Below are 19,959 nucleotides of genomic sequence, written 5' to 3'. Positions count from 1 at the left end.
CAACTCCCAGAGTCAACTCAAAACACTCCAGCCACACATACTCTGTTTTAGGTTTGAATATTCAGGAAAGTTCATTGCTCAAAAACTGTGAACTAAAAGCAGGAGAATGAAGTACATTGCAAAGAATTCATATACATGGTGAAAATGAATTTCTTAATCCAGTTTTAGCAATTGCTTTTTCACATGGTTTTAAATGGAGAGATAAGATTCCATTAACATCACCAGGAACATTTTTCTGGCCATTAAATGTTTCCATCAGAGATGTGCCATTTAGCAATAAACACACAAGTATCTTCCGTGAGACTCAGCATTTTGCTCATATGCAACAGGAGGAGTGTGACAGAGTAGCCACCTCCTTTACCGTATCTGTAAACTCAGGAGCCAGACAGAAATCAAATTTCAAAGTGAAACTGGACAAAATTTGCTCCATCTCTCAGCATGTTCAGATGCCAAGGTTTCTGTCACTTCAGCACCTTCAATCCTGTTCTTACCGTCTTACTTCAGAGGAAAAGGATCCTCTGCAACTTTTCCTCTGTAAAGGTCATTAGTCAATATACAAAAGTTAAGTTGGTCTTACTGTCATGTAATTATTTATGGGGTATCTAGCACAAATTTACCAGTGCTGGAAATCAGTAATTCTAAAGCATCTTCTGTTCAGAAACACACACAGAACTGTGGGCTCCTTGATAAAGCCAGCCAGTGTTGAAAGGCTGTAAGCACCAGAATGCAGAAAGCATAATTTGTGTGCAGCTGTTTCGATTCAGGTGCCCTGAAGAGCTGTCAGTACAGACCTCTGGCTTTGGGAACTGTTCACCTTCAGCTACACAACAGTTTTAGGACAAGCTTCAAATAAAAAGACAGCCAGCCAAAAGCCAAATCTCACCAATAAAGATCCTTCAGGTTCTGGGAATACTGGGTCATGCCAGTTAACGAAGGAATAAGGCTATATGTGTACAGTCTTGGGGGGAACTCAGTTCCCTGCATTAATAAATGCATAAACACACGGATAGGCTGCATTAGTCTGACCCCAACCATGGAGCTGGGAATAGAAGTGCCAACAGTGTGCACAGACACTGACTGACCATCTCTGACCCAGACAAAGACCTCTTCAGTATTTTACTCTGATTCTAGCCATGATTTAACAGCAATGTCCTGGGAGAATAACATGTATCACATGTATTCCACACCAAGTATTTTCATACTGCAGGATGTGGGTGGGGCAAGCAATAAAGATAGCCAACTTACTGTTTTAACGTCGTTAGTACCAATGATACCTCCAATCTCTCCCAGGTCCTTAAGCAGCAAGTTCAAGATTTCTGTAGCTCTTTTCTTCTGATGGTTACTGAGCTCCTGCAACTGTCCCAGTTCCCTCTGGGTCGCTGTCAGGGCATTCTGAAACAGTTTAAGAGCAAAAATTACCCTCACCCCAGCACACTGGGCATCAGTTCTTGTGTGATAACCAGGTAACAGCATGATGTCTTGTACATTCCTGAATGTGCCTACTAGCTCCATGTACTGTCACGTACAATTCTACCTTGCCATAATCCACTTTTGCAACTCACTTGCTAACAAGGCTACTTTAGATCTATTAAATGTAGTAAATCCGCTAAGAATCTTATTTGCATAATACATGTCAAAGAAGGTTAATCACAGAGAAACAGGTATAGAAGGATATAAAATTTGATTTTTTTCAAATGGATTTCATAGTAATCTGTTTTACTGAAGTGGGTAACTAAGCTTTCCATGAAAACAGACCTGTTACTCAGCATGCGTAATGAATTAAGGAACATGGATGTATTAAGCTAGTCAGCGAACTTTAATTTTTCTCATATTAGATTTTTCCTTAAGTTCAGTATAAATCATCTGAAAAAAGCTGACTTTTTTCCTGACTCACTCCCCAAGATCCCCTGACTCCATATAAAATCCCTGCTCCGCAGCACAGAGTCCAGAAAAACACAAAATGCTGCAATTTGCATAAATCAGATTTTCACATCTTTCTTGGCATAATACAGTTTTTAAATACCCTAAACACAGAATGGCCAGTGCTCGCATTCAGTTCAGCTACCTCTATGGTGTGCAAAACAGAGAGGTTGCAAGAGAGACACAATCTGCCACCAGCTCCCATAAAGTAGCTTCTGAATTACCCTATTTTTTTAGTGAGATAGAAGGGAGAGGTCAGCCTCTGCAAATAATGGATCTTTTATCAGCTTCCCTGTTACTTCCAATTTTTAAACTACGTAACATGCTTGACAGCAGTATCTGAAAGATTCCTGAGACAGCAAAGGCTAGCAATTTTCTGGGAAACCCTATGGAAATCTTTAGGGGAGGTAAAGAGTTAGGGGGTGAGAAGGGAACCAGCACTATAAACTGCTTGCTCTTACACTCTTCTGTGCCAGCTCATCAGCCAGCTGCTCATTGGCCCTTGTTTTATCCTCCACTTCTTGGGATTTCTGGTCATAATTGACAGCTAATTCTTCCAGGGCTTGAAGGACCTCTTTTACTTCATCTTTTGCTGCTTCATTCTCAATCTGAAGACGGGTCAGCTCCTCTTGAATTTTCTCATAATCTCTCCTGGTGGAGGCCAAAAGCTGGAAACCAGATACCACAGAAGCATTAAGTCACCCACAAACTCATTCAAAAGACAACACTGAAAAGGGCAAAACCAGACAGAAAGCGTGAGCACACAAGCATGTGTGCAAGAGAGAGAAAGCACAGGAGAAGAAATCCTGCTACTCTACCAGATATAGCACCAGTTTCAGCATAAATGTATTTAAAGGAAGCAAAAAAGGCTCTGAACTTCAATAAAAAGAAAAATCTTAATCAAATGCTATTTGGACAAGAGACTGAGGTAGAGAAACTTGTTTTAAACAGAATCACAGCTCCAAGTAATTTTTTTGCCCTCAATCCAATGCTGCAGCTAGGACTAAAAAGTACCAAAGTAAAATGTTCATAGACCCATAACTTTGAACTGAACCAAGTAAAGGGCTCTCTGAGGCAGCCTCAAAGATCTTGTGGCATTACAGAATTATTTTGATAAGCAAACCTATGATGTTTTTTCTTAGTTATCATCTGAAGCCTGATGCTGAAGACAGATAAACTGCTTGTATTTGCTGAGGCACAATATTACCTAAAGAAGGATATACAGACTTCACCCATGCTAGTATTTCCAATTTGTAAAATGTATTACATTTACTATTTGCATCCTATGGAAAGAGATGCTGAAGTTTCAGTAACAGTGCTGATTGTAAGGAATCAGTTGCATGGTCCTCTCCCTTGCCCTTGCACCACTCCATCTTCATTCAGATGTTAAAGTCTTGAAAAGTAAGCTATCAGGTTATTAGCAAAAAGCCAGACTCAACTGCAGTCATGTACTGCAGAATGATGTGAAAATAAATAAAAGGTGCTACCCAACATTTATTGCTGATACTGTACTTTCAAGAATTGTAAAAAAATTGGCACTTAACATTACTTAAAAATGTAAAGTATAGAAAAATAATACAAAACTAGTGCATGAGATACAAGAAGGCATTCATGCTCATCCTAACAGCAAAGTTTGAATATTCATTCGCAGAACTCGCTTATTTCCAAGCCTTCCCCTGTACATACTAGTATAACATTACTGTATTGCAGCTTTCTTGGACAGTAGAACACAACCTGCGCTACTGAATTGTGCTGGGTGGACTTCTCCTGACCTGTCCCACCACTGCTCACTGCCTCCCAGATCATGAAGAAATTGAGTGTGAGACCCCAATCAAAACAGAAGTGTCTCTCTAAAACAGACCACCTAAAAGGAGAATGTCAGAGAAGACATCGCTTTTTTTTTTGGCTCAGAGTGCTAATGGAAAATAGGAAACCAACCAGGCAGCTTCAGACACTGGCATGTGCCCAAAGTGGTAAAGAGAGGATTCAGATGTAAGGGAAATTTATCTCACTGGTAATGCTGCAGCCTCAGAAGTGCACTCACATTATGGAAAAACCCACTGAATTGCCAAAGCCAGATGGCATGTAAATATTTAAACAACAAAATAGCTTAAAATAATCTTTCTACTAAACACAGATGGAACTATTATTTACATTTACTTAAGAAATTTACTGTGTGAATATTACTGCGACTTCAAGTAAAGGCAAGTGTTATGTATCACCTAGAGCATAAACACAGCTCCCCAGAAGATTCTTGTTTATATAATGTGGAAAAATATACCAAGATTTTAAAAGGCTATTAATAACACATACCAATCAGTTCTAAGCAAAGGGAAGGAGATGACTGCAGTACTTTGCTGATCTGTTCATAGCATGCAAGATGTAAGGGTGGAAGATTCAGAATCCCCCCCCCAAAGCACACACCCTAAGAAGCAGCCAATGAAAAGGTACTAAAGACACAAGAATCAACGTAATGCCATCTGCAGTAGTCCTCTATATTTATAATTAACCTGCTGGCTTAATCAAGCATGAAAAGTACTCTAGTTAATTAGGGGGAAGCAGAGAGAGGCAGCTGCTCTGCAGCTAATGTATAATGGAGCTAATCACAGCTCTAAGAGAGAACAGGTACATCGCTCCAACAGTGCTTACTCACAAAAGACAAAACCTTGAAAAATTAATTGAATTCCTTTAAAGAAAAAACCAAAAATGTCACATTAGCTTTCAAAGGTAAGAGATGGACATGCTTCTTGGATGAACCATCTAAACCTTCTGTACAAGCTGTGCAACATCAGCTGCAGAGACTTCAGTAAGTCAGCAAAGCTAGATTAGAATATGTGCAAAAAAGGGGAACAAATGGTCTATAAAGTAAGGATTAGAGGCCTCCAAAAACATGAGTCATCTTCCAGATGTAATACTGAGTATGGAAAACAGAAGGTGGGGAATAAGCCGGTGTATAGCATGCTTCCAAATATCTAACACAAATAAAGCAATGCACATCACCCAAAAAATCAGACATAAAAAAATAAGACACAAGAAAAACTGTGAGGGGAAAATAAGCTTTAGATGAGAACACTGATGTAAAAAAGACGGTAGAAGTGAGATGGTGTAAATAACTTGTCAGAAAATAACGTTGCTGGGAATGCATAGAATTCTGTTACATGTGTATAGCCATAACATGGGTAGCACAATCAAGAAAGTTGTGGCAAGTGAAAGAAGAATTTAACCATGGACTAAAATTCCTGCAGTGAGGACAAGTCCTCAAAGGTGGCAGGTAAGTCATGACTGATGAGTAACAGACATTTTTGTATGTTGTTCTCTCCCTGTTAAGGAGCTAAACCTTGGAAACCTTCTAGATGGTTTCAATAAGGATTGATACATGGACAGAATAATTCTCTTCAATTACAAGAGAGGTTTCACACCCCAAAAAAGCAGCCAGCATAATGCTGTACGCCAAGTGAAGTGGCTCAGGCAGCTACGATAGGCACTCTCCTAAAGAATCAAGGCAATGTTTTGTGCAAAGAGAGACCAAAGTTTTGGAACACTAATGATGGGTGAACACCAGGATTGTATTTCTTGGTCAGAATAGTGCAAGGGTCTCATAAGAAAAATGTAAGGGACTTTTTGTTTGGTGGCGGGTTTTTAAGTTTTTTACCTCCTCTTGATCCAACATTTGTTGCTTTAGCTTTTCAGCCAACTGGCTCTGCTGGTTGATTTCATCATCCTGCAATGAAAGAGGGTTGGAGATTTTTAGTTTCTTTTCACAGTTCTTGTTTGGTCACTTCTGTTTCTCCTTTTTAGAAAAGAAGGAGCAATAACACCATAGCAAACCTTCTGCACGTTCCGGTGGTATGAGAGGAGAAAAATATGCATACACAGAGATACAAAGTAAAAGCAATGCATACATACAGTTGTCCCTAGTACATACCTAAGCAGAAGTGTCCCTGATGAATAAACAAGATACTGAAGTGACCAGAGTTGGACCTTATAACTTTGACAACATACATGATGTTTTATAGATGTAAATATATACAGATGTACAAATACATATACAGTCTCTCTCCCACTTACTCTATCCCCATATTTTAGCTAAAGAGAGATCATCAGGGACAGACTACAACTTACAGCTAGCTCCGAAATGCATTCATGAACTGCATTAATACTCAAAACACCACACACAACTTGGAGCACTCAGCTGCAGAATACACATTTTTCCTACTCCCACCACAGCCCTTGAAGGAAATACTGCCAGGTAATGCACAGCCAGGCATCCAATTCTACTGGCATTTCAACTTCTTTAAGACAGCATCCTCATGGGTAGGAACTGATCTTAAATACAGACAAGAAGCGATGATGAACAGTTCTGTACAAGTCCTTTCTCCAGAACACCAGAGGAGGCACATCGAGCACAGCCTCTGACCAAGTCCATCTCTGTTCTTGTAATGGATATCCTTCTCTAAAGGAACTTACCAAAGATAAATGGTTGCTTTTTACCTTATCACAGTCAATTCTTATTTTGCGTTTCACTGACAAGCATGCAAATAGATTTATTCTGACAGCAAATACCCCAACTGAAGTGGCTCGGGCAGCTGCGACAGGCACCCTCCTAGAGAGTCACAGCAGTGTTTTGCGCAATAAAAGACCAAATACAGCTATTAAGTAGAATATATTGACTCAGTTGCTAATACTAAAATAGACCCAGATTCAATATAAGATTGGTCTGCATTGTAGCAAGTTATAAATACCAGTTTTTTGGTTTTGTTTGGGGGATCAAATACCTCATTTCCTATAGTACTGCAGTAATGCACTGAATTATGCTTCCCATGTTTTCTAGGGTAAAATTCAAAGCTGCTACCAGTTCCCTCAAGAACAATTCAGTGGGCTTTGCTACTTTTGATAAGGGAAAGTGAAAGAATGACTGACTTCTTTTTCTAATCAATACATAAAAGCTAAAGACAGCTACCAGCAATGTATTCACCACCGCAGAAAAGCTGTCATTTCTTGAAGAGTTTAACTGATATTTTGAATGCCATCAACATACTGCTGTGTGCCACTGGACTGTGCACAGAAACCTCATGTATGTCAGAGTTAAGGCTTAAACACAACTATTCACTCACTGCCTTGGTATTCAGGAACAGCTAAACTTTAATATTAACATTATGAGGAAACAGTGGGCTTTTCTTTCTGATATTTTCTTGCTAACTACAATTGAAAGTTAAAATCAAGTTTTGAGTTCATATGGTTAAAGCTATGCTGAAAACTTTTGCTAGATAGCCTTTTACACTGTTCTTATCCATGATGGGTAATGGTTTTAGTATGCCTTTCCCCCCCTTATCGTCACACAAGCCAAAACTGTTAATGGCAAATGCTCAGTAAACATATTGCCGATAGCTTTAAGTGCCAATGACGTATTTCAAGCTAAATAAATAAATAAATAGATAAATAAATAAATAAATAAGCCACTTGTGCTCCAGGCATTGTTCACAGCTAGAACAATAAGAACAAGAGACTCAAGGGATAGTTATATATTTTCATTAAAATTCTAATACATAATAAACATATAAGAGACAGTCTGCCTTTTTTCTTTCTCCTGTGCCTTCAAGGTGACATTGCAGTTTGCTGAGGGATTTTACAAAAATTGCTGAGGAAAAGGAGCACTGAAAAGCCTGTACTGAGCCCTTAAAAATTAAAAGCAAACTTGGCTCGATTTTATGAAGAATATCCCAAATCTATCTGCAGAGTGAACGCAGGCAGATAGCTGACACGATAGGACAAAATCCAGTTTTACGCAACGACAGTGTTCTGAGCTCTGGGACATTTTCCATGTTGTGGTGTTCAAGAAATACAGAGAGACACCCACCCAGTTTGGGCAAGTTTTCCATTTACACATAGTGAATGGAGTCAAACCAAATATTCGCACCTTATCATCCAGCTGTCTGTAGAGACTGGCAATCTCATCATCATATTTCTGCTTCTCCTCTGTCGAGATGCTGGCAACAACTGGTGTGATGTTGTCAATGATAGGGGTGTTATCACAAGGCTCTAGGTTTTTCTGGTCCTTTGCACTGATCTGTTCATCTTCAGGCACAGCTTCTCCTGAGGGCACACAATCCATGGTCATTACAATTCAAAAGAGAGGATTGCCCAAAACCATAGACATGCTAGGATGGTCCTGCACAGTTGTTAATGGGACTCAGCAAAGCCAAGAAGGGTTGTATCCTGCTGTGTGAGGCAGGGTAACTGCCATGCATACCAATCACAGGCAAAAGCAGGTGTGGAAAGAAGGCCATACTCCTTAAAAAGATGACCTCCACAGACAGAAATATATTATGCAAAATGCAGCAACACTTTCGAATGGCTGCCTAACACCTAACTCCTGGCTCCCCTTTCACTCAAGCCCTCAGTCCGTGAGGCTAATCCCACCTATAAACATAAGTGTAAATAAGGAGGAAAAAATTCTGACTTTCAGCCTAAAGGTTACTGGCAATTAAATGCCTCTCCCTCTCCAGATTTCCAACTGCCTTATCAGCTCTCCCTCTCCCCATCATGAACTGCTAGAGCACCAGGACAACAAAGAAGAGAGATGCATTTAAAATGATACCCACCTTCTGCCTTGTCACATCAATAATTAAAGTGCATACACCAATTTTCAGATGTTGCCTCTGCATACCGGACAGGATGTTCTCTCTACACATTTTCTTTCAAATTCATTTTCTTCGAGGAATATTTTCTTTGGTAACATTGGTTCATTGCAATTATGAGCCTGCTGCAGTTCAGTGAAGAGGGACAGGCTGGGCACTCATGCCAGAAATTGAATCTACTGTCATTAGAGTCCGGTAAGAGACTCTGCAAGCCACTGAATGCTGCATGCATTGCTCAAGGTGTGGGAAGGTTACATCCAACCCTTCTGTACAAACAGGTTTTTTTCCTTTTCTATTGAGGGCTACAGTATTTTAGTCCCATAAATCTTTACTAACCATTCCTCTTGCCAAAACAGAGTAGGCACTATTTATCTTACTGGCAGGGAAACAAGTACACAGGACAAATATATCACAAAACAGAAATGCAGACTCATTCAAGCCCCAAAACAAAACAAAACGGGGCATGAAAGAGCATGACCAACTAATGAAAAAGGTACTTTTTTCAAGCATAACGCATGCAAAAGAGTAATTTGAAATCAAACACCAAAACCTCTATAGAAGTACTTAAATCAAAACATTTTGCCCTACTGCTAGCGGCTTGATCATGTATCTTATTATTAATGAGAAAAATGTAAACTGATTTTTCATTGTTGCATTTCACTAGAGCAGACTAGGAAAGGTGGGCTTGGTCAGATCATGGGACCTTGCATACATGGCAACACTCCTCAGGCTCCAGAGAATCCATCAGTAGCCTCTGAAAATTGATGTTTAGATTTTTATTCTTTGGATAAGAATAACCTCCTATGTGTAAAACACAGACCAAATTGTGCATTTGGATATGAGGCTCTGAAATCCTGCTCCCGTGAGAACACATTTTCTGCTGCAATTTTTTTTTGCATATTATTTTCTGAATTTATAGACTAAACTATACCAGTAGAATATTTATACATCTGTCCTGCCATTTATATTCAAGATGCAATTTCTGTGACACTTCCATTTGTAAAAAGCCTCCTTTGACAGAATATCTTTCCAAATGACACTACTGCAGAAGGTCAGGCAGGAAATCAATAGTATTTTGAATGCATTGAATGCATTGGCTGGGTAATGCCAGTGAGAAAAGCAGGACAGACAGAGGGGATGAGAAAGTGTGTATGTTTAAACAAAACAATAGAAACAGCGTGTTGTAAGTCTCATTTAGACAGCATATATACAGGATCTATACAGGGCTTTCTAAAAAAAAAATAAACACAACAAAACCAAATAACCGTAAACCAAACCACCCTGTTTCTAGAACAGGAAGGAAATTAAAGTCATCACATTTAGCAAACACAGAATGAAATACACAGAACATGAGCGGGTTATAAATCCCCAGCACTCCTCAACACCAAGAGCAGACTGATCGTCTCCATAGCAATTGCACTATGCTGATAAGGGAAATATTCCCAGTGCTGAAGTCTCCAGAGAAAGACACAGAGTGCAAGCATTAGGTAACAATCTCATCTGAAAGGCAAGTAAACACCACAGTTTGCTGAAGGAGGAAGCAATTTTTGCACCCATAAAGGTCAGGTTTTCTCTTTTAAGTAGTGATTTCACCCAGGATGTTCAAAACCAGACTTGACTACAAAACAAAATGTAACTAATAATTAAATCACAGATCTGTTCTTGCTTTAGATACTTCACTTTTGCAAGAGTTACATGCTATTGACACATCAACATACAGAGCCTGGATGACAAGAAATTCACAACATAAAAATGACTCCAAAGCACCAGTATTTCACTGCTGAGGGTTTATTGAGATTGCAGGGTGCAAGGGGGATGCAGGGTAGTTTTCTTTGGGTGGGGCAGTTGCTGTTGGTTTGGAGTTTGCTTTTCTTATTTTGTAATGTGTGGAATAATAAATAAAAGTAAGGATGGTTTGCTAAAATTATTTGTCAGCATGTCAGATTAAATAACAATTATTCAATTTTTATACATGCGTAAAAATCTTCTTCCTCTATCACACTATACTTGATCTCACAACCTACCCTGAACAGTCTATGTTTCTAAAAAGAAAAGTGGCTGCTCTCAACATAAATTTCACTTAAAAGCTGCAGAAAAAGACAAATGTGATTCTTCTAACCAGATCACTCTCCTAATTGTTGTACTAATTACTCTAATGTTAAACTCAATTATAAAAAAACCCCAAGATCTAGTAACCTTAAAAACATAGCAGAACTGATTCTCATACCTGAGGAACAGAGTTTCTTTAAAAGAAAACTAAATATAATGGCATTTTACCTTTTCTTTATTAATATTACTAACATTATTAAAAATTATTGATGTCTTCCTGTATTCTCTACATCTGATATCATGCTAATTTTGGCATTTAAAATTATATCTTCTCTAAATGTCTTCTGCTGGTTTATTTGGTATTTGCTTCTTCACCTTTCAGTTACTATGAAGCGTGAGCAACAACTCTGAATGGTGAACTTAGTATGACACTTGTGATTTGAGGCAAGATTTTAACATATGTAACTTAAAAATGCAAATATATATATATATATATATGCATTCCCATTTTCTGGTACCTACCATTTCTCCACCTGTTCAGCTCCAGCTCTAGATGCTGGATAACATTCTTTAAACTCTTGTTTTTGTCTTTTTCCTTCTCATACTTTTTCTTCCACTCCTCTGCAGTTAGCTCCAGATTCACAGAGACCGTGTTCTTGATCGTCTTAGCTCTGTACAACAAAACCAGTTGTCAGTTGCTCTGCAACTTTTATCTCAATACAACAGTAAGGATTCAGAATTTTTTCTGAAACACAAAGGAACTACTAAACGTTTTCAGTTTTCTGAACTGCAGCGCCACAATTCCATTTTTTCTCAAACCCTGAGTATCATTAGTCCTGGAAGCCTCAATAGAAATTATCAAAATCCAGCAACCACTGACTTAGAGCAAACAAGTATCTGCCTTTTCAGATTTCTCCAAAAATGGAAGCTCTGGAAACAGTTCTTGGATCAAGGACAAAATCAAGTCCTGTCATTACTGTCTGCTAGGTAAGCTACCACCTTGCAGCTTCTTCTGACCTGAGACCCACAGTAGAGTATCTATCAATGTTCATCCACAGTCTCATCCCATCTCTTAACAACCACCCATTGAACTCCACCAACAAAACTCAGCCGTATTTTCAGCACCACAGCATGAGGGATGTCAACACAGTAAAGCAGAGATACAGAAACTCATCATTCTTGAAAGCCAAACAGTGCTTTGAAATACATTTTTCAGGGTGGAAGGAGGAGAACTGCTGTCACCACCAGGTAACTCAGTTACTGGCTGAGGAAAGTTCTCACTGGGGAGGAAGCCTGAACTTGTGTATGTGCCACTTCAGACTGGTTCATGAGTTACTGCCTCTCTAGGCAAAAATATCACAAAATGTAAACCGTTCTAACCATGACCTCCACCACTTTACTACTGTGAAAGTGCTTAGCTTCAACTGAAGCTAAACAATATCAGAGATGCAAAGCAAGCAGGAAAAAAAAAAAAAAAGTGCAGAACCTACTCTAGGAAATCTACATCTAAAAAGAAAAACCAAACAAATCGGTATGAATTAAGAAAACTTTGGATCTTTGCCCTTCACTGCTCTGAGTCCCTCCAAATGACTCCCACGTTATTGAATAAAATACAGGCTAAGTAAAGGAATAACAGACAAACCTCCCATTAGTTTGTAAAGCATAGGCTGAAACACCAGTGTAAGAAACTACATCTGGGAATGGGCTATGGATGCACTGGCTAACTCTCCTCTGGGGCAAGCATGTGCTCTTAATTACGTTGTTCACAGCTCCATTTACTGATTCTAAAGCATCCTTTAAATGTGGCCAATCACTAAAAGTCCTGAAAGTTTGTTTTGTCAGCAAGAAAACACTCCTGTATTTGTGCCCCATACTGCACTCCACTGATACGCACTATGTGGCAAGCAAGAGTTTTATTACCTTAGAAATATTTTAACTCTAAAGATAATGGTTAGCTTTTACATACTGTCCCTGCCAAAAGCATGGCTCAAGTTTCCACTCCTTTAACTGGGGGTAGGGGGGGAAATGCCACACCATAAAGTTTATCAACTGCATTACCCTTTGATGGATAAAGTACTTACTGGCAACTACAACTTAATATAAAACCACAAGAAAAGATGGATCAGAAAGAGAAGAAACTGACTCACTTGTAACAGAGGAACACATGCACATGTTGATCAGTACAAGTGGGCTTGTGAAGATTAATTTTACTTCTGACACTTATTTTAATGGTGATATAATTCTTTTTTGCTAGGGAAAATGGAAGACCCAGTAATCACCCATGACTCATGTACCTTCCCTTTAATGTTATTCAGGTCCTTAATACTGTCACATCAGAAAAATGAAACGCCACAACCAAAGAGCATGTAAAAGAAACCACTTCCTGTAGACAGCAATATTTCTATCCAAAAAATGACAACCCTGTGTATGTATAGTATGTGCATTGCTCTTCAGTCTAGTGCATCACCTGTCCTCCTACTTGTGTTTCCTTTCCTACAATTAAATGCTCTCCACAAGGAACTCATGTTTTAGCCCAATTGTACAGCTTTTAAACAAAGAAAAACCCCACAATAAACCCCAACCAAGCACTCTCACAAAGTATTTAGTTGTTTTCCTAGTTCTTTCAGCTGATATCATAGTCCTCAGTAAAGAACATTTCATAGAATCATTTCAAACATGCTTCTGTCTGTAGAAAAGTGTTAGTCATGTCACATCACTGCCAGGTGTGCAGAATCGGTCTGAAAATTATTTTGCCCCAAACAGGAAGGCAAGTTTTACCTATTACTGAAAAAAGAAACTGAGAGAAATGTAAGCTGAAATAACATGGAAACTGGACTTCCCCTGCACACACTGCTTCAAGTACTCAAGCATACAACTTCCAGAGATCCTGGAGCACTACAGAGCAAAACAAAACACTTTTAATTTAGATTTTAAAATAAAATAATTTTTAAAAAGCTCCATTACCTTTTAATCGCCTTAATGTGAACTATTCTATTTTACTGCTTACATTACTTTTTACTTCAAACTAGACCCTACAGATAGTTCAGCATAACAGCAAGAAGACTGAAAACTAACACAGTACCTACTCATCTATTTAAAATTAATTGTTCCTGTCGCTGCATTACTGCCCTGGATCCTTATCCAGAATGAATCAGCAGGACCTTTGTGGCTGCTCTTTAGGTCTACAGAGGTGCAAGACTCACATTTACCTGACATCACCTGCAGTCAGAAAATTGTACCTGGGGAGGTTTAAACTGAGGTTTAAACTATTAAGACATTTACCATCAACAAAAACAGTGCAACTCATACTTCAGAATTGTTATTACTCTTTATTTAATTCCTGCATTTTAATGTTTGCATTTTCTCAAAATTTCTGTAACACATATTACAGTGTACAAGATTTCAGTAAAAGCTTACATCTTTAATAACTTAAATTCACGTTCAGCATACAATGCTGAATTAAAACTGCTTAGCAACGTTTAACCTGATTATGTTAATGACCACTTCCTCCTTTTAAATCCCTTTTTCATAAAACCTTACTGCAGTGACCTGCAAAGTTCCCTTTGGAAAGTTTTTCCTGCATGCTGCTTTTTAAGTGAGTAGCTTACAGTTCTACAGTAAATGAAGGAAACACTGTAGAGGAAGCAGAGATCACAGAATTTCAAGCTTTTTGCAGTTACCTTGCTTGCAGCACACCTTTCACAAAGCCCAGCAGCAGATGACAAGGACAAATTAATATACTGGCTCTGGCAATGCCAGATGGAGAGCATGTTGCAGAACTGTCCTTCAGCCCTAACCCATACTAATCCGCAACTCACCATTAAGAGGGACTGCAGCCAAAGGCAGCTATTGTCCTGCCATTTCTATGTACTCTTACATGAACACGATAAAGAGATCATCTTCCCTCATGAAAATCTAAGGAAAGCTCACATTAAAGGATAAAAGTAGGGCAATGAATTAATAGAAGATTGTCAGATTAATTTTTTATTTGTGAACTTACTTTCCAAAATAAAATGCTTCTTAACAGTGTGGGCTTCAATACAAAAAATTATGTATGGTAGAAAAACAACCCATTTTCAGAGTAATTCACTGTATTGTACAAACTGCTAAATAAGTGCTATTTCAAACAATCATAATTTGCTAGTATTTTTTTCTGCTATTACACAAATAAACTGAAATGAGCAATTTTCCAAGGTACCAGAGTTCTCCTCAATTACAACAAAAGCAGTAACTGTGTAATGAGCCTGACCTATTTTTGCAAGCTTTCCAAATATTTTTGCAAAAATTAAAAAAATAAATATTAAAATTATATACTTTAGAATGTATATAATATATATAATCAATACATTATATTAAAATTTAGAATATATAGTATTATAAAATATAAATATCAATATTTTTGTAAGCTTTTCCAAACGGAATACATTTATTTCATATGGCTACTGCAAACAAACACATACAGAAGAGAGATTTTCTTTCTGGATACTTCCATACTTACTCTGTCCTTGCTTTTATCTGAGGCCTTGTCCTAAACTGTTAAGATCCTTCTAATATAAAAATGTCCATGAATATAAAAATGTCCGTGAACTATCATGGACATCTATCAAAGTTGTGAACATCACACAGAGCCCAGAGTCTTCATTTTTCTTACCAGTAAAAAATGTTTTTTTACAGTCATAACAATAATCCCTGAAATGCCATTCAAGAAGAAAACACCTCTTAAAAGCATCAAGAGCAGTATCAGATAAGGCAAACCTGAACATTTTCCACTGAGTTAGCCAACAGAAAACTGCCTAATACCATTATCTTCCCCATACAATTTCAAAGGACTATGATAACACTGTATTTTCTGCAAGAAAAATTACCAGAGCTTGTAAGTAGTGCAGCTGCAGGCCAACATTAACATTTATTTATCTGGTACCACAGGGAATGAAGAGACAGTTTTCTCAAGTTCTACAGTACTATTTTGTAACAGCTCCAGAAACATAACCTCGCTATTTTAAACTGCCTACTCATCTCACTCCCCTCAGCTGGCTTGGAACATGTGGAAGAGCCCACGCAAGTGTCATCCGGCCTAACGCCTAGTAGGACTCACCGCTGCCCAAACATCAGGGTTGACTTTGTTTCTGCTTCATTGAACACAGAAGGAGAACAGCATATAACAATAGTAGTTCTGCAGTTGCCACCAAGGGAATCCTGAAGTATTCGGGTCATTTTGCTGTCTCGGTATGGAACATGGGTTTTCTAATTAAATATAAGTAAGAGACAAGAACAATGTTTTAAAATAATGATACCGTAATGAGAGAGAACATGAGTCAACAATGACAGGTTTAATGGACTTGAAGTATACAATCCTGAAGAGTAATTGTTTTGACTGTGCTAAGATCGGATAACCACTCAAGTGAAATTCAAGAAAATCAGTTCCTTATCTTTAGCAGAATAGCAAAAGCGCCACTGGTTTGTGCTCGGAAAGCTAATATTTTCTTCTCCCTCAATTGAAATGTTAGCTTATTTTTTTATGTGCATGGCAAAGAAACAGATAAATAAAAAGCCATTCTTCAACAACACAAAACAGGATTACTTACAGTTCCTTCTGCCAAGGCAGATATCACATTGCCTAAAGCAGACAAAGACTTATTGATATTTTTAGCTTCATCAAGAACAGCACCCTCTGCTCCAGTTTTGCTGACCTACCAAAGAGAACAGGCAACAGTCAGGCTCAGCTATCAGTAAGCATCTGTACAAGTACGGCTACAGTGCAGAAAGTGCAACAGTTAAAGATCCCTTGGAATTAAAACAAAGCAAACTTAACCTCAGCATGAAGAAGGAGAATTCTATATGCAATTTTCTCTTAGTAGAAGCCTGTAGTAATACTTCCCTTTTATTCCAGCATAAGAGCAAGTTGATCCTTACTTTGTGAAGGGAAAAGCTGGTAAGACTGTGCTCACCTGAGGACACCTGGGGACTACTGAACATCACAGGAATATTCTCAGGGCATGCTTACTGGCACAGTATACATCACCAAATGAGTATCTTGCATGGACCAAGAATATGAGGATAGAAAAAGTATGATCTTGCTCATCCTGAAAGCAAGGTTTACTGGTCCACAAACTCGATCCCAAGGTGGCCCAGTTGAGAAGTCTGGCGGCCTAAGACCATCACTCTTTTAGACAGCAACACATTTTTATCATCTTTTCTGTCTCTCTTTTTCTGGGGGATGGGAAGGGTGGGGAAGTGTACAAAAACGTAGAATAAAGCCATATATTTTTCTCTGTATTAAAACTACAGAATCTGTACTTTTCTCTAAAAATACCACTTGACATAAAAAGAAACATAACTGTATTTTTTAAGAAGACAATCTACCAAGGAAACCCTCATTTCAGGTTTTCTGTACAATGTCCCAAAAAAATAAACCTCAAAATTGTAGTTTTCGGAGAAGAGTAAAGCCTGACTTATTTTTGAAACACCACACTTTCTAAACACCACAAAGTTATTAATTTTACGTTTAGTATTATATGCAATAAAGGAAATTAACATGGTTAATTACTCTGATGGATGGCTTCCACACTGTACCAACAGGTTATCAAATAGCGTGTCCCAGTGATCAAACCTAAAAGTTGTGTAGTCTATCAAACAAATACTTTTATTTTACTTCTCATTTTCGGAAAGAAATAGAAATCTGCCACCACAGTGAAAGACATTGCTTCACCATGAATAATTATTTTGACATGCCCAGTAGTTACTCAGGGTTTTTTACAGTGAGGGTGGTAAAATACTGGCACAAGTTGCCCAGAGAGGTGGTGGATACACCATCCCTGGGGACACTCAAGGCCAGGCTGGATGTTGTTCTGGGGAGCCTGATCTAGTTGCAAATGCCCCTGCTCATTGCAGGGGGCTTGGACTAGATGACCTTTGAAGGTCCCTTCCAACCCAAACTATTCTGTAATATAGCTTGAATACAGAAATCCATAGTGCTGAAAAATGATGAGGTTTATGATTTATTTCATTTACAGTAAAACCATTTTTAACATTCCAGAAGATGTTAGAATGAGAACCTGGAAACAATGACATTTTTTGCACTGCAGTACTGTTCTAGACCATTACTCTTTTGGCAAACAGATACAAGTTCTTTTCTGGTTAGTATTTTTCTATATTTTCTGTATCAAAAGAGTCATTCAGTGAGCTTCAAATAGACTTCAGCTGTGTAACTGCATTAACTGCTATTACTTCATTGATCAATATGAGAAATAATTACAGAAAACTTAGAAACAGGACATGTCTGAACATAAGCAAATTAAAATAGCTGTCTCATTTGACAACTTCCATAAGCATTACACTACTTTCTACAAATACCCATAACTAAGTGTAAAGCTATATAAAAATACTCTGGTTCAAGCCACTTCATTATAAACAAAGATATATTACAGCTTTTGGGTTTTGCATGTCATACAAATAGTTCCAATCTGCTCCTTTTCTCCACCCCACATGAAAGAAACAAAAAGATTGACATACTAATGACAACCTCAGGTAAGACTTCTGTAAAACCTAGCTTAGCTGGCACTGACACACATTCACATAACCAGTTTAGTGATCCCACTAGGATCATTCAGCAGTTAAGGTAAAAGGGAAGATTACCTTCTCACTTCCAGCCAAGTCTACCAGGTAGAGCTTTCCACTGAGTTTTTTCTCAGTTTCCACATTCTCTTGTTTAATATTAATCAGGAAGATACTGTGGCTCCTAGAGCTGTGTTCATTCATATCTGCAATCATATTTGAAAGGTTTTGTTTAAGTGACAAAGAAATTCTATTTCATTAGAGCTTGCCTACGGCTAGCAAATTCAAAAGTGCAAGACCACTGACTGGAGAACCCAGCTCGCTGTACTGACAGAAGTGTCCATGCCAAGAGCTGCAAATAAGGCTCACTCACTGACTACAGAATGATCTCCTGCTTTCTCCCAACATGACCAGATGAACCAGCTTCATGTTAAATGACAATCTTTGGAAAAAAGCTGGTTTGGTTTTGTTTGTTTTTTTTTCTCCCTTCTTTTAAAAAAAGGTTTTTTGTTCCCCTGAAGCAATAAAATTTGACCAAAAATAGTAAAAAAATCATAGCATAAGAAGTGTTCAAAGCCAGGCTGGATGGGGCTTGGAGCAACCTGGTCTAGTAGAAGGTGTACCTGCCCATGGCAGGGGGTCGGAACTGGATGAGCTTTGAGGTCCCTTCCAACCTAAAGCATTCTAGAATTCTGTGAATAATAAAAAAACATTTCACAGACACAGTAAGAAATAAAGTTTCTGTCCTTTTATGCTTCTTCATAGACAGCTTACACAAAAAAATTATGCAATATAACAGACACTATTTAGACACAGAACTACAATGAGTATGTTATGCCCAGCATCCTGGACAGAGGAATAATTTTGAGCTGAGCCAGAGAATTTAAAGAGAAATAAAAATAATTGCTGGGCACATGTCAGTCCAATTGCGTGAGGAGATCTCACAACATTTAGCAAAAGGTTTGTCAAAACCATGCTATTTAAATTCAAATTTCAGAGTGATATTTATTGCTTAAGTAGTTAAAAATCCTTCTTCACCCAGGCCACAGGTAAAACACAAGCAGTTAGTGTCAGCTTTCACTTGTTGTAAGTTTTATCGTAACCATGTTATGCTTGAAGTTTCATAAAGTAGCAAAAACAAAGCACTAAGAATCAGTAAACCATTTCTCATCCATTTTCTCTATTTTCTGTTACCAGAAACCCCACTACCACCTTTCACCCATTCCCATTTGTAGCAATGTTGGCAGTCCTCCGAACTCCCTTTTTCTTCTCCACCTCCAAACCCAGTTTTTTTCAATAATGCTTCCAAATTTGCCCCTTGGATTTCAGTCTAGGTAAAATTCATTCTGTGTCAGCTTCTGTCAGAACTTTTCTGTGTGCACCAAATGCAACAGTTGGTACCACAGCAAAAGCTGTATTTGGGTATTTTTTCATAAAGAGAATAGCAGAAACAATGGAAGGAAACATTACTTCAAAAAAAAAAAGATAATTCATTTCTATTACTACGAGAGAAACGCATGGGACAGCTAAGACAGTATAGTGTTTAACAAAATGAGAAGGTAGAGACATGGAAGAGAAAGAAGTTACTCTGTGCGTCATAAAAAATCAATTTATGTATTAAAAAATATACGAATACCCCACCTCAAAGATCTGAGTTACAAGCTGCGGTCCTGCCAATGTGACTGCTTGGATCAAAGACATCTTACAGAATAAACTGGGAATAGGCCAAAGATACCCATCCTTTTTATTGCTGTAATGCTAGTAGGCTGCATGCAACACAATGTCAATAAATCTGGCA

The 19,959-nt window shown here is 38.2% G+C and overlaps 1 protein-coding gene across 1 annotated transcript in view; it reads right to left on the bottom strand.

Moving 5' to 3' along the window:
• KIF5C (kinesin family member 5C) overlaps positions 1-19,959 on the bottom strand; it is an 80,679-nt gene that overhangs the window by 17,972 nt on the left and 42,748 nt on the right. Inside the window, exons 8-15 of the mRNA XM_061363732.1 lie at positions 18,243-18,367; positions 16,193-16,297; positions 15,703-15,851; positions 11,130-11,278; positions 7,838-8,013; positions 5,573-5,641; positions 2,382-2,588; positions 1,246-1,392 (exon numbers count right to left, since the gene is read on the bottom strand). Of these exons, the coding sequence (XP_061219716.1) occupies positions 1,246-1,392; positions 2,382-2,588; positions 5,573-5,641; positions 7,838-8,013; positions 11,130-11,278; positions 15,703-15,851; positions 16,193-16,297; positions 18,243-18,367 (1,127 nt within the window). The remainder of the gene's footprint in view (positions 1-1,245; positions 1,393-2,381; positions 2,589-5,572; positions 5,642-7,837; positions 8,014-11,129; positions 11,279-15,702; positions 15,852-16,192; positions 16,298-18,242; positions 18,368-19,959) is intronic.

Source organism: Neopsephotus bourkii, unplaced genomic scaffold (genome assembly GCF_033783945.1).
Source record: "Neopsephotus bourkii isolate Nb327-2 ecotype Australia unplaced genomic scaffold, CSIRO-AGI_Nbou_v1 NB_1181, whole genome shotgun sequence".
NCBI classification, from domain to species: domain Eukaryota; kingdom Metazoa; phylum Chordata; class Aves; order Psittaciformes; family Psittacidae; genus Neopsephotus; species Neopsephotus bourkii.
This window is presented reverse-complemented; position numbering and strand designations above follow the sequence as displayed.